Consider the following 13,823-nt stretch of genomic DNA (forward strand, 5'->3'; position numbering starts at 1 on the left):
CGTACCGTACGGTTAAAACGTAACGTAAGTTAACGTACTTAGTTATCTCTCTCTACGAAGTAAATACTATATATATATATATATATATATATATATATATATATATATATATACACACACACACACACACACATATATATATATATCGTTGAAAAAAAAACTTCATATGTGACCTTTACAGTGGGTACCACTACATTTTAGCCACGACTATTTTCGAGAGACGGCACATTCTTGGCATGCTGCCAGGACCTTGTGTTCTTGAGCACTGTCCTCGCCACCTGGTAGGTTTTTGCTTAGCAGTAGGGGAGATTCCTGCCATGACACACTCTTTAAAATATTATTAATTTTATTTTTTCGATGAAAACCTCTGCAGTCATCTCACAAGAGTGTACTTTAAAGCGAAGCACGAAAAGTACATTGCAAATTAAAAACATAAAATATGTATTTTTTCTCCCTTTCGCAGACGTAATGAAAAAAATAAATAGTTGGTGAAAATGAGTGACGAATGAATAGAAGGAACATCTTAAACATCGAAATAAAACCAGTAAAGTACAAGAAGTATGCGTAGCTATATTTGTAACAGGTAAATAACTTGTGTATATTTTATTCATTCCAGCTTTCACCATTTTACAATGTAATTCTAAATATGAATAACGTATATTATGGCCCATATCTACATCGTTTCCTTTTGATCAATCGGTACAATGATACATAAACGGTTAGGTTTGTTCTATGTCTACGGTTTCGGCTGTATGGTAGATAGCAAAATGAATACTATATCTGATAAAGGAAAGTTATAATTTGCTGCGAATTCGTGTCGCAAATGCTGTAATATAATATATTTTTATAGCAAGCTAAACGAGCTAGTAACTTTTTGTTTATTGATACTGATTGGTTACCAACATAAGACGACCTTAATTACGCTTTCCTCGCCTTGGGATCACTGACATTGGTATTTAACAACACTTACTACACTCAAAGTACAACGATGTAATTTTAATAATCATGTTTTCCAACATTAATGTCTGACTCAACACACCAATCCTTCGTGCTACGACTGATTAAAACAAATGTGAAGCGATACATATTTTCTATTCAGTGAAATATAAATTACAATCAAATGTGAAAGGCTTGACTACGTTTGTTAAAAGTATGTTCAGTGAGCTCTTTGATGTGGGACAGAGTGTTTGGAAATACACCAGTCTTTTACTTGTATTAGGTCTCTGAGAGATCTATGTGATCTTTGTACATTAAAAGACTACTCCAAAGAAGATAAAACAAAACTTGTGGAGCAGACACGTTAAAGAGCAACACCATAAACACATAAATCACGTATAAAAGAACTAATCAGAGAAGTAAATCGCGAAATAACCGCCACAAAAGAGAAATCTAATGAAGACAAAGTAATTGGAACAGTTTTTTGTTGTTGTTTTTTTAGTTATATATATTAAATTCGTAATGACTTTCATTAAATAACCTTTGATTATCAGATTTTTTAGGTTATAAGTCTTTGATTTGGGGTGGATTTTATGGACTTCACTAGAATTACGTTTGACTGTTAAGTCTATGAGGCTCTGTTGAGTTGAGTTTTGGATAAGCTTTTTTTTTTATATTACAACTGACGACTTGTGGTAAAGTTGGAAGGAACTGAAAATAAACAAATTTGCACACTTACTGGCTTACTTTGATGTTTACAGGACACCCCACCAACATCAGGACCACCATCCCCAAACAGTAAGCAAACGCCGCTAGGGCTATCCATGCAGCCACAATCCGGGCACTTGGTTTGAGTCTTCTCATCAAAGTTCCACTGAAGAAGATCCCCACACCCATAACGAGTATGCCAGCCATCCCTGAAATGAAAGAACGTTATTTAATCCGAAATCCAGTGAAAATATTTTAATGTTTTTATTTAATCTTCATACATGCATATTGAATTTATTCATTATACTTCATTCGATTCTCTAATGAGCCTCAAAATTACAATAAGAAAAAATTCCCCTAAAAACAAACTAGTTTTGAAGCGAAGGAAGTAACTGGTAGGTTAACTAGTAAACAAGATTTACTTTACCGTGCCAACATACTGAAAGTTACTCAAAATGTCAATAAATAGGTTAAACAAAAATTGTAGCGTAATTCTGACCTAAAAATATCAGCCTCAAATAAATAGATTGGGGCTACGTAGGAAAGCTTTTAACGCAAAATAATATATATATCTACATGTTAAATTGTGATTTTATAATCAAGAGTTATATTGCTACTGTCTGTATTTACATCTATACTTACATATACATTTTAGAACTACAAGTGATGTAGAAGATTACAGCATGCTACTTAGTATTACCAGATAGTACGTTGTAGAAGGGGAAAATCTTTGAATTTGTATAAAAAGTTAAATACCAACTCTAAACTTGTAGCCTATTTCATTTCGCATCTCTGATTGGTGGAAATCCTGAACCCGTTTTATTGAGATTTTTCTTAAAATGGCCTACAAATCAAAGGTATGAGAAGCATAACAAAATAGGAATTGTTAGGTTTGTCTAACTATAGGCGATGGGAAACCTGTGCTAATAGTGTATATTGATATGATAGTTACTTTTTCTTCTCTTTAACGTATTTTATTAAGAAAATCTTATACAAACCAGAATAGCACTAGACCGTGGCCTCCATCTGTTGATAATGGTACCAGCCAGCCTAACGTAGTAGCATATTTTGAGGTTTTGTTTGCAATTAAGCACAAAGCTACAGAATTGGCTATCTGTGCTCTGCCCACTGAAACCCGGATTCTAGCGTTGTAAGTCCGCAGACTTACCGCTGTGCCACTGGGTGGCGCATATTTTGAGAACCGTTACCTTTGTTAGAGCATATGTCTTTTATTTTACTTTCTGTACAATTTAAACTTTTGATTCACAGCACTCTGAAAGGGCAACCAGGTGATCCATTAAGCAGCTCATCATCCGCGTCCATATTGGAAACATTGTTGCATGATGCATTTCTATTCACTCACTTAGTGTTTACTGCGATACAGAAATCTGCCGCGTATGTCCTAGTAATTCTTGGTTTTAGAAATTGTTAATTTTCTAGTAATTATTAGTAAAAACGGCCGGGTATGGCCAGGTGGTTAGGGCGCTCGACTCGCAATCTGAGGGTCGCGGGTTCGAATCCCCGTCACACCAAACATGCTCGCCCTTTCAGCCATGGGGACGTTATAATATGATGGTCAATCCCACTATTCGTTGCTAAAAGAGTAGCCCAAGAGTTGGCGGTGGGTGGTGATGACTAGCTGCTTTCCATCTAGTCTTACGCTGCTAAATTAGAGACGGCTAGCGCAGATAGCCCTCGTGTGGCTTTGCGCGATATTAAAAAAAAAACAACAAACAATTAGTAAAAAATGATATATAGTTAACGTAAGACGATTTTGTTTCTTAATTTAATATAACAAAGCGCCACTTGTAAATCCCCTCCCCCCGGAAAACGATAAACATATTTATTTCTTTATTCATTATTGATTTAGACTTTTCTCCCTCCCCCCAGAAAAAAATTATGTAGACGCCCGTGAATATCGGGACTCTATTTCATAGAAATTTTATTTTTGCGCAAGTTGGCGTGGCTCGTCGAGTTTAATTATTTTTACTTAAAGTTAAATACAAGTAAAAGTTTGTTTCAGGACACAACTATAGATTTCGAGAAATTCCTATATGAAAAACCGCTATTTTTTTCGTGGTTATGCTCATAGAGATACTTGAGTATTGTAACAAAACAGGATATAAAATCCGAATGTAGCGCCACCCAGTGTTTCAACGGTAAGTCTGTAGGCTTATTACGCTAAAAATCGAGTTTCGATATCCGTGGTGTATAGAGCACAGATAGCTATCTCATTGGGTAGCTTTGCACTTGACAACAACCAAATCAATTGTTGCACTATTCCAAGCGAAACTTATATATATTTATAATGGCAAATACTTATAAACTTTAAATCAGAATATCATATTTTTGAACCTGGTCGTTAGGACTTGTTATGTAATGCAGTGTCCTGGGTTCTTCTCGCTAATGAAACAAAAAAAAAAAAAAACATGTTTGATAACCTCATTGCATAATAAGTGGTAAAAATTAATAATATTAGGGCACAAAAAGATTAACATAACCACAGGTAAGAGTTAACAATGTTAGGTCACAAAAAATGGATTAATCCCTTTGAATATATGCTGTTTTTAGAACATTATGCTGACCTATTACTAAATGTTTTTCTCAAAAGAAGGAAGAGGGTAATCACCGAGCGACCTAAAATAATATTGAATTCAACAGGTTCTAGACCATTGAAAAACACTGAAAAAAAAACATTATCCAAAAAGTTTAATGGCAAAAATAACTTAATACTGCCAACTATGTTAAGCTCAATGGGCTGATTTTATGAGTTTATTAGTGGTGTTAGGCCTTATTGACATTAACTAAGTTAAGCTTAATTGATTCAATTTATGAGTTTGGTAGGAGTAAAATAGATTGTTAGGCCTTACTGTCATCAAAATTTATTTGTCAGAACGTTTTGAACCATTCAATATAGTGCTTCTCATAAAATTAGATTATTACGAAAACTGGAAATAGTGAAAAATGATATATTTTAAGGATGTAATTTTGATGATATCATTAATTTATTACTTTTCGGTTAAAGCTTCTCACTTGAGATTGTTGGGCATAAACCAAAATTACAAATAATGTCCATTAAAACTAGTAGGCCGAGTATAACCTGGTGGTTAGTATGTTCGAACAGTGAATTCGAAGATTCGTCTCACGTTGCGGCAAATCGCGTTCCGAGTTTTGGGACCGTGAGTGCGATATATAAAAGTGGCGGTCAGATTCAACTATCAGGTCAGACAAGAGAAGTCCGCGGGTTGCCGTCCATCTAGCCTACCGATTCAAAATTAAGAACGGCTATGGATAGATATCCCTTGTGTAGTTTTAAAACAAACAAACAAGCAATCTTTTTGTCTTCATTCCAGTCACATTCTAACGCGAGATACACTTTCCTAACGCGAGATAAACTTTCCTAACGTGAGATAAACTTTCCTAACGTGAGATACACTTTCCTAACGTGAGATAAACTTTCCTAACGTGAGATACACTTTCTTAACGTGAGATAAACATTCCTAACGTGAGATACACTTTCCTAACGTGAGATACACTTTCCTAACGTGAGATACACTTTCCTAACGTGAGATACACTTTCCTAACGTGAGATACACATTCTTAACGTGAGATACAAATTCTTAACGTGAGATACACTTCCTAACGTGAGATACACATTCCTAACGTGAGATACACTTTCCTAACGTGAGATACACATTCCTAACGTGAGATACACATTCCTAACGTGAGATACACATTCCTAACGTGAGATACACTTTCTTCCTCCTACTAGCATTTTGTATTTATTTTGTGAAAGACAAAAAAAAAGTTTTCATTTGTTTCTGTAGCGTTAGGTTTAAACCTGTCCTACCAGATATTATATTGGCTTTAGTGGGGCTCAGCTGGAACTGGGTCTCCAGGTATTTTGGGAGAAATGTGTACAACCCTGCTATAGGCATGATGTGAAGAACGCTGCTGGCTGTCCGGCATAGCAGTATCTCGTTTTTAAGCAGTCGTCTCATGGCCTGTGGAAAAGCTAAAATAGATAGAAACATAATTACCAAAAACCAACATTTTTGTTATATTGTATAAACAGATCACTTTTAGTAAGACGTTATCACCTTAACTCAACATGTTTATTTTTTTTTAATTACAAGTTTGTGTATTTGTGTGTGCGTGTTTGTTAGTTAATGGTGATAGATCTAAATGTTTAATTATTTGCAAAATTCTAAGTAATTGAGAAGGAAGGCCATGCATACTTGTGTAGCTATTATATGCCACCCTGACCATGTTTGTTTTGTTTTGTTTGGGGGAGGGGGGGTTACAAATGTTAATCTTTACCACATTACTTTAAAGGAGACTAGATGAGTCATTTGACAATAGTTTCGACGTGTTTCTTGGATGACAGTTTTCTCAGTTGCTAATGATAACTGAAACTATATTTTTGGTTTTTATTTTTTCCAAGGTTTAAGTTATTTGAATAATTCTGTACAATTCATCTGTGAACGATGTAATGAAACATTATCATTTCTACACCAAAATAACATAAGTGCAAATTTACAAACGAGTATATTTTATAAATTCACTAATTCACATACGAATTTATATTTTTTTAGAAGGCAACCGAAACGTACAAGGTACTTTTCTTGGTTATTACAGAGTGGTTATAAATGAAACCTCATCTTGAAATATTTATATCCTAAAAACTACACACCCTAAGGGGACAACAAATAACCAAAAAACACATTAAGGATCATAAGTTGTATTCAGAAAAGTTTGAACGTGGTGTAAGGTGTTTAAAAACTATATTACATTGTGTAACTAATTCGCTTTTCTCATAAATTAGCATTACGTTTTAACATCAACCGCATAGTTCAGCTTGACACTTATGTAGGAAGTCTTGGCGGACTAATTTACACAAATTCTTTCACCTGCGCCCCTCGGGGGAACAGTTTACTGACTTACAACGCTAAAATCTGGGGTGAAATTCCTCGCGGTGGACATAGCAGATAGACTAATGTAGCTTTGCTCAAAACCAAACAAACAAATCTTTCACCTGAACTACTTTTGTTGGTTAGTTTTTCAAGATGTTCTCTTCAAATATCTAGATGAACTAGGCATTTCCTGCCCATTTCACTTTTGTTCGTTCATCAAGAAGCTCTGCCTAAATCATCTGTCAAGTAATGGCATTTCGCTTATTTCTCTTCTGATTCTTTGAGCAATGTGAAGTTTACGATTTGAAGAAAATGTATATCAATGGACAGGATATTGCGAGGATCGATGAGTACTGTCCAGAACGGATGATGCTTATAGTAACTTTATTTAGGGTTAGGCTTAATGTAGTAATTAAGAATGGAGAAGAGCTTATTGAATATCTTCGTGACAGTTTTCGAAACACACTGTAATGGATGATGCTTATATCAACTTTATTTAGGGTTAGTCTTAATGTACTAAGTGAGAATGGAGGAGAGCGCATTGAACATCGTGACAGTTTTCGAAACTGTAACACGTATACGCTTTATTGAATAAAACTTAATAGTTCTCATTGTGGCTGTGGTGAAATTCGATCTCAAAGTATTAATCTTTCAAAACATATTAATTAAAAACAGATATTTTCTTTATCGTCACCCCTTAATTATCCGTGTATTACAATAATCCAACCTGTTAAGTGAAACTAACCTTGAAAGAATAAGAAACTATTAATTACACAGACTTGCGAATTTAAACGTCATAAAAGTTGTTTTGGTTTTAATAAAGGATTTTCCATACTTCAGCTACGTAGATTTCGAAAATAATATTCACTTTTTTTGATCACGTAAAGATTTTTTTACAAATTGGAAAGAAAAAAACTCTTACTTAGATCAAATTATTATTTCGTTTACCACAATAAACTTTTATTATTATATTTGTTAACAAGAATACAAACAAACTGAAGAAAAGGGAAGAACATTGATGTTAAACGAATATGCATCTTCATTCATCCTGATTTTTGTTTGTGTGAAATCTACGTTTTTTAGTCTCAAAACTACGTGTTGTGGTCTTTCTTTTATGTATTGCGTCTGGAGCATTTCGTTTCCATGACGAGCAGTAATCAGTCATCATGCTGATGTTCCACCTTCCCTGATACCTACTTTCCATTTCCGCGATGTCTTGATGAAATCTTTCCCCTTGTTCTTCGCTGACGGAACCGAGATTTTCAGGGAAATAGTCAATATGTGAGTGCAAGAAATAAACTTTCAAGCTCATATTACAATCCAACTCTTTGAATTTATCGAGCATGTTATTGACAATATTTTCGTAATTTGGATCCTTGTTGTTTCTTTAAAAAATTGTCAATAACATCTTTAAAGGCAATCTACGCTTCTTTTTCAACTTTCCTCATTTTTCTTTCGAACTGTTCATTCGAAGTCAATTTCCTAACCAGAGGCCCAACAAAAATCCCTTCAAGTTTTGCTTCTAAAAGAGCTGGGAATTGCCACATAGATACTTGAAACAGTCGCCATCTTTGTCTAAGTCCTTTACAAACTGCTTCATCAAGCCAAGTTTTATTTGAAGTGGAGGTTATAGGACTTTCTTTGTGTCAACCAAACTTTCACGTTCAATGTTTTTCTATCCTGGTATCAGGCTGACTCTGCCTGGCCATTGCTTCTTTATCCAGCGCTGATTTCGTGCTCTGCTGTCCCATTCACACAAAAAACATGGAAACTTTGTATAACCGGATTGTTGACCCAACAGCATACGGAAGACTTTTAAGTCTCCACAAAGTAGCCAACCATGTTCTTTGTATTTGACCTTAGTGAGAAGAATGTCGAGTTTTTTGTACGTTTCCTTCAAGTGAACTGAATGAGCAAAAGGAACAGATGCATATATATGTTACCATTGTGAAGGAGAACACCTTTTAAACTTCTTTTGGAGGAATCAATGAACAATCGCCACTCACTTGCAGCTCCTAGCATTGGTATTAATTCAGCAATACTGTAAACCAGTAAACCTTCTTGCGAAAAGTATGGTATGAATTATTTCTCATGATTTCTATACCAGTAAAATGATGTCCCTGGAAAAAGTAAGTTATTAGCCCAAAGTCTGGACCTCAAAATATCTGAAGAATCTCTTGGGAGGCCCAAATCTCTCACCAAATCATTAAGTTCACCTTTTGTGAAAAGTTGTGTTTCACCAGACGTTTCAGGTTGAAAACAATCCCTATCATCATTTCGATTGACGTCAGATTCAGAATCAGATGAAACTTTATCAAGAGTCTCTGATGGAGTAGATATAGGTACATCATGTCCATGAGCAACAGGTCTCATAGCCGAGTGAAGGTTCGGATAATAAATTCCTTTTTTATTTCGAGTGTTGTAGTCTTGCACGTTACATGAGCAAAAACAGGAGTCGTCTCCGTGTTTCTAAGCTCACGCCAGAACATTGGAGTTCTAAAAGGCAAAGAAGTTTTTCTTACCTTTAGTTCATTGTCTCAAGTCTTCTACAAAAACGGTGCAAACTTTGTGTGGAGCCCATGATTTGTCTTGGTCGCCAAGTTTTATTCCAAAATACGCGTAATAAGCTTTTTTGACGAATTCTATAATGTTTTGCTTTTGTTTCTTTACAACAAATTTACAACAAATATAACAGAATACATTTGGATCATTTACACAACCTCTTGTTGCTATAGAGACAAATAAATATTGAAAAGAAAAAATAATAATGTCAAATTGCATGTACAAACAAATGCCACTCAGAAATGACATATCATGCGGCCTGTTAACCGATTATATACTGGCGGTGTTTTTCTCGTGGGTTCTAGAACGATCGATTTAACTCTCATGTCGCGATTGGTCTAGAGAAATCTATAGCCAGTGGTTGTCAACATTTTAAGTATTACAAAATGTGACTCGATTTAAATGAAAATGATTCACTTATGTAAGAGTACATATGACGTTTCATAAAAAATCGATACGTGATGGAGAAAAAGTGGATATCATTTTCGAATTCAGCGTGCAGGAATTACAGTAGAACATGTAAAAATTTCAAGACAATATAACCATCGCCTGTGATACTTATTATCTTAACAAATCCTGTAACAATGATTAACATTGAAACTGTTTTTGGTTAATAGTCAATGTCCTATGAGAGTGATTACCAGCACTAGAGTTCAGGTTCATTGTACCATTTCCTGTGTTATTTGATATTACTAGGTTTTAGTAGAAATAATGAATACGGGGTAAATAGGCATCTTCAATGTAAAAACTAGTAATTGTGTATTTGTAGAAATTGATTACTCAAATAATGTAAATGTATAATAGGACCAAATGGTAATGTCGATGTTGTTGTTATTAAGCACTAAGCTACACAACAGTCTATCTGTGCTATGTCCAACACGGGTATCGAAACCCAATTTATAGCGTTATAAGCCCTGAGACTTATCGTCGAGCCACCTAGTGACACAAAACGGTAATGCTTTATTCTATACTAATTCTAAGTTACGTTGTGACCAAGAAAAAAATATGTTTACGCCTTGTTTTATATAATCGTAATACCTTTTATACTAGTGAAACGGAAAATTTTAATGTGTATTTTAAATGTCGCGTAAAAACCTGAACATTAGTTCCTTACCAATCAGATCTCATGTAATGTAATTGCAAATTGAAAGGCCTTTGGAGTGACGTGACTATATGTTATAAACGTTTTATCATGTGTAAATGAATACGATACGTTAAGTTTTGAAGGTTATTTTATTAATTAGCCTAAAGCTACTTTAAATGTAAGTTAACCGACCGGTAAAGGGTACCCAAACAATATATTTAGAGATGCGATGTCCTTGCACAAAACCAGTATCCCATGGCTCGTAGAGAATCGACTAGATGCCACAGTCCTGAGTAATTTTTGTGGATTTCCCTTCTTTCAAAGTTTGTTTTCCAGTTTTATAATTTGATTAGTATATGCACTTGGCATACGAATACATACGTTTCTGTATATATAAAACAGTGTTTCCATTCATTCACAACTTTCAGTGTTTTAGACCTTTTACTCTTAGTTCTGGTTTTTGTTTCTTGTTGTTTTAGCCCTTTTATACTGAAGACCATAGGCTGAAGAGTGAGTTTACCTATAAAACCGTTAAGGAGTAAATTCAGATATTCAGCTAGAACAGTATATTCTTTATACCGGCAACTAATCTCTGAATCAACAGCACCAATTGTGTAATTTTGGGTAACAAAGATGGGTTCGCACAAGATCCGGAAAAGTTTTAATAAAATATAGGAATATGTAGAGTATGATCTGAGGAGTCGTTTGCTGTTTGTTGTTGTTGTGTTTGTTCTTTTCCATATGAATATAATGGTCGTGGTGATTTTCTATCTCCACAAATTTAACAACTCTCGTCCCTCTGTTCATGTTTTATTAGCACCGACGGAAATTCTTCTCTGCTCTCTTTTATGGTTTGTTTTCTCTACATCTGGTGTCGTGTGATGATCGCGTCCACATATGCTGCATTGATAGCTCGTCAAACATTTTGTTACCTTATATTTGAAAGTAAACTTTGTACCTGATGCTTCTGACATTTGTCCTCCAAAACATGTGCTGAAAATCTGTATCTTGTATCCTTTTCAGTTCTTTTCAGTTTTGGTGGTTGACGAACACCGTTGGATTTTGCATACAACAGTATATATATATATATAGATAGATAGATATTCTATAAAATTTGCAAGAAAGTTGAGAGAAAATTGGATGTGTGCATCCCCGAGGTGGAATACTATACGTGTTTTGGTTGGCTCAGAAATTCGTTGTTAATATCTATCTATTTATATACTAGTAGAGACCCGCAAAACAATTGCGGTCAAATCAGTATCTTTATTGCAACAGTACTTTAGTAAATACAGCATTTATAGAATAATACAAAATATTTCTAATGACAGACACCGAAATCTGTAAATCTACTTGTCTTAGGCCTAAAATTAGTTAAACTTTTATTAAGTATGGCCTACTCAATTAATAAAGAGATACATTAACGCTGTAAATTGTTTACGTTTTTTGCTTTAGTTTAGTTAGGGCTAAACACTACCGTAATTAATACTGTTAACAAATAAACTTATAATGCTATTCTACGAACTAACTGTGCTTTAATTTGTAAATGAGTTTAAGGTCAGTTATAATAACGCTGGTGCTTTGTTTATAATAACAACAACATGGTATATTTTTCTACTTTACTCACATTTCGTTGTATTATTTTTTTGCGGACAGTGGTTTCCTAACAATGCCTTTTCTTGTTGATTGTTGTTACACATGTTTCCGTTCACTTGACCATTTAGCTGCACAATTGCCATCTGGCGTTGAGGAGAGGAATAAGACTGTGGAAGTTTACGAGGGAAGGATGCCATTGGGAAAACTGTGAGAAACAATGTCGCACCAACCATACATAGACCTAGCCACCAGGCTCCAACCCACTGTGGGTCATTTGGTGTTAGATTGTTGGAAGTTTCTGTAATACAATAAACTATATAAACATAGGAATACAAGGATGTTATATGCAAAAAATTGAGGCAATGCATCAGTTGTATCTATGGTTTCTAGGTAGAAATCCTCTCTTAGCGAAACTCTGTATCAACTTTTTATAATCTTAAAATTATTTGAAACACGAGCATGTTCTACTAAGTAAAAAAGTTTGTCCTTTTTTTTTTTGCATCAACAGCTAATCTATTGAAGCTCATGAGCCTGGAAAATGTTTACTAAGCTGTTTTAAAGTTGAATATCCGGAAGATTTTCAACTGAAAAAAACTTGTGGATTAACATGAACAATGCTTCAATGATTATAAGAAAGCCTGAAAGTATTTCTTATCTAATGTTGAAATATATGAAGTTATCATAATAAAATCAATCCATTAATAACAAAGAACATAATAATGAATCTTACCAAATGGAAAATTTACGTAAAATCCAATGCAAAAGGATCCCAAGAGGAAACCGAAGGTCGGGCCAAAAATCCTGACACCAATTGTAATAGCTGAATAATAAAAAACAAAAAGAAAAAAAAAGAGTCCTATCTTTCTTCATATACATTCAAAGATAACAATTACCGCGATAATATTTTAATGACTGCAGTTACATATAATTCTTTATTGTATAATTTGTAATTTACTTAAGTACAAAATAATACTCTAAACCTGTATTTGTCCGACCTTTATGTTCTTATTATACGATACTTCTTGTAGCGCCAAATCTTAGTTGGATTTACTGTGTACAGTTTTATTGTATAACATCAACTTTCCACTTACAAATTTTACCATAAAAGTACTTCAGTAATATCTGTTGCATTACAGTTTGTTTGATTTTTGCTCAAACGCAAAGCTATACAATGGGCTATCGGCGCTATGGGGACCGAGTCCCAATTTTAGCGTTATAAGCCCTTAAGCTTACCGCTGGTCATCGAGAGACATTGCTATAGCTGGACGTGGCTTAGTGTCTAGCGTGTTCGAACTATGAATTTGAGGATTCAGGGTTCACGTCTCAATTCCACAAAAAACACGCTCTGCACTATGGGGCAATGAGTTCTCTGTAAGGACGATGTTCAAATTCAGTCAAACAAGAGTTGGCGATTGATGCTATTGACTAATGCCCTCCCTCTAGCGTCTCAGTTCAGAATTAGGGTAGCCTGTACGCAGATATCTCTTGTATAGCCTTGCGCTAAAATTTTAAAACAAACTGTTGCTTTACAAGCACATGTATTTTTTTTTAATGTTGATAAGATAAATATTCAAAAAAACATTATGAAGAAATTAACATAGACAGAGTTAAATCAAAATAGATATAATAATAATTTTGATTAAATTTGCTGCTTATTGAGAATATTTTCCAGTAGAATGTCAAGTTCAAACTGTAACATCTAGTAACATAATAAGCCTTTTATCACTTACTCTCCTGGAAATTTAAAGAATTGTGGAAATTAAATACATGTTAAGTTATGCTCTAACGTGTCACCACAATTAGCTTTAAAATGTTTTTCAGAATTTATAACTTATAATTGGTTTTCTAGAAATCTAACTGTGTTAATGTGGTTGCGACAAGAGATCAGCTAAACCGTACTTAAGAATTGTAGAAAGCTTACCGTTTGGACCAGAGATTAGCTGGTCCGTATTTTAGAATAGAGCTAATCTCTGGTCGAAATGGTAAGCTTTCTAGGTCCGTACTTAAGAATGGTAGAAAGCTTACCG

At 34.4% G+C, this 13,823-nt stretch overlaps 1 protein-coding gene across 2 annotated transcripts in view; it reads right to left on the reverse strand.

Annotated features, from left to right (window-relative positions):
• LOC106458779 (solute carrier organic anion transporter family member 3A1-like) overlaps positions 1-13,823 on the reverse strand; it is an 89,555-nt gene that overhangs the window by 16,361 nt on the left and 59,371 nt on the right. For both annotated transcript variants that reach the window (XM_022385113.1, XM_022385114.1), the window contains exons 3-6: positions 12,527-12,616; positions 11,828-12,094; positions 5,495-5,659; positions 1,676-1,853 (exon numbers count right to left, since the gene is read on the reverse strand). In XM_022385113.1, the coding sequence (XP_022240821.1) occupies positions 1,676-1,853; positions 5,495-5,659; positions 11,828-12,094; positions 12,527-12,616 (700 nt within the window). The remainder of the gene's footprint in view (positions 1-1,675; positions 1,854-5,494; positions 5,660-11,827; positions 12,095-12,526; positions 12,617-13,823) is intronic.

The sequence above is a fragment of the Limulus polyphemus genome, unplaced genomic scaffold (genome assembly GCF_000517525.1).
Source record: "Limulus polyphemus unplaced genomic scaffold, Limulus_polyphemus-2.1.2 Scaffold513, whole genome shotgun sequence".
Lineage (NCBI taxonomy): Eukaryota > Metazoa > Arthropoda > Merostomata > Xiphosura > Limulidae > Limulus > Limulus polyphemus.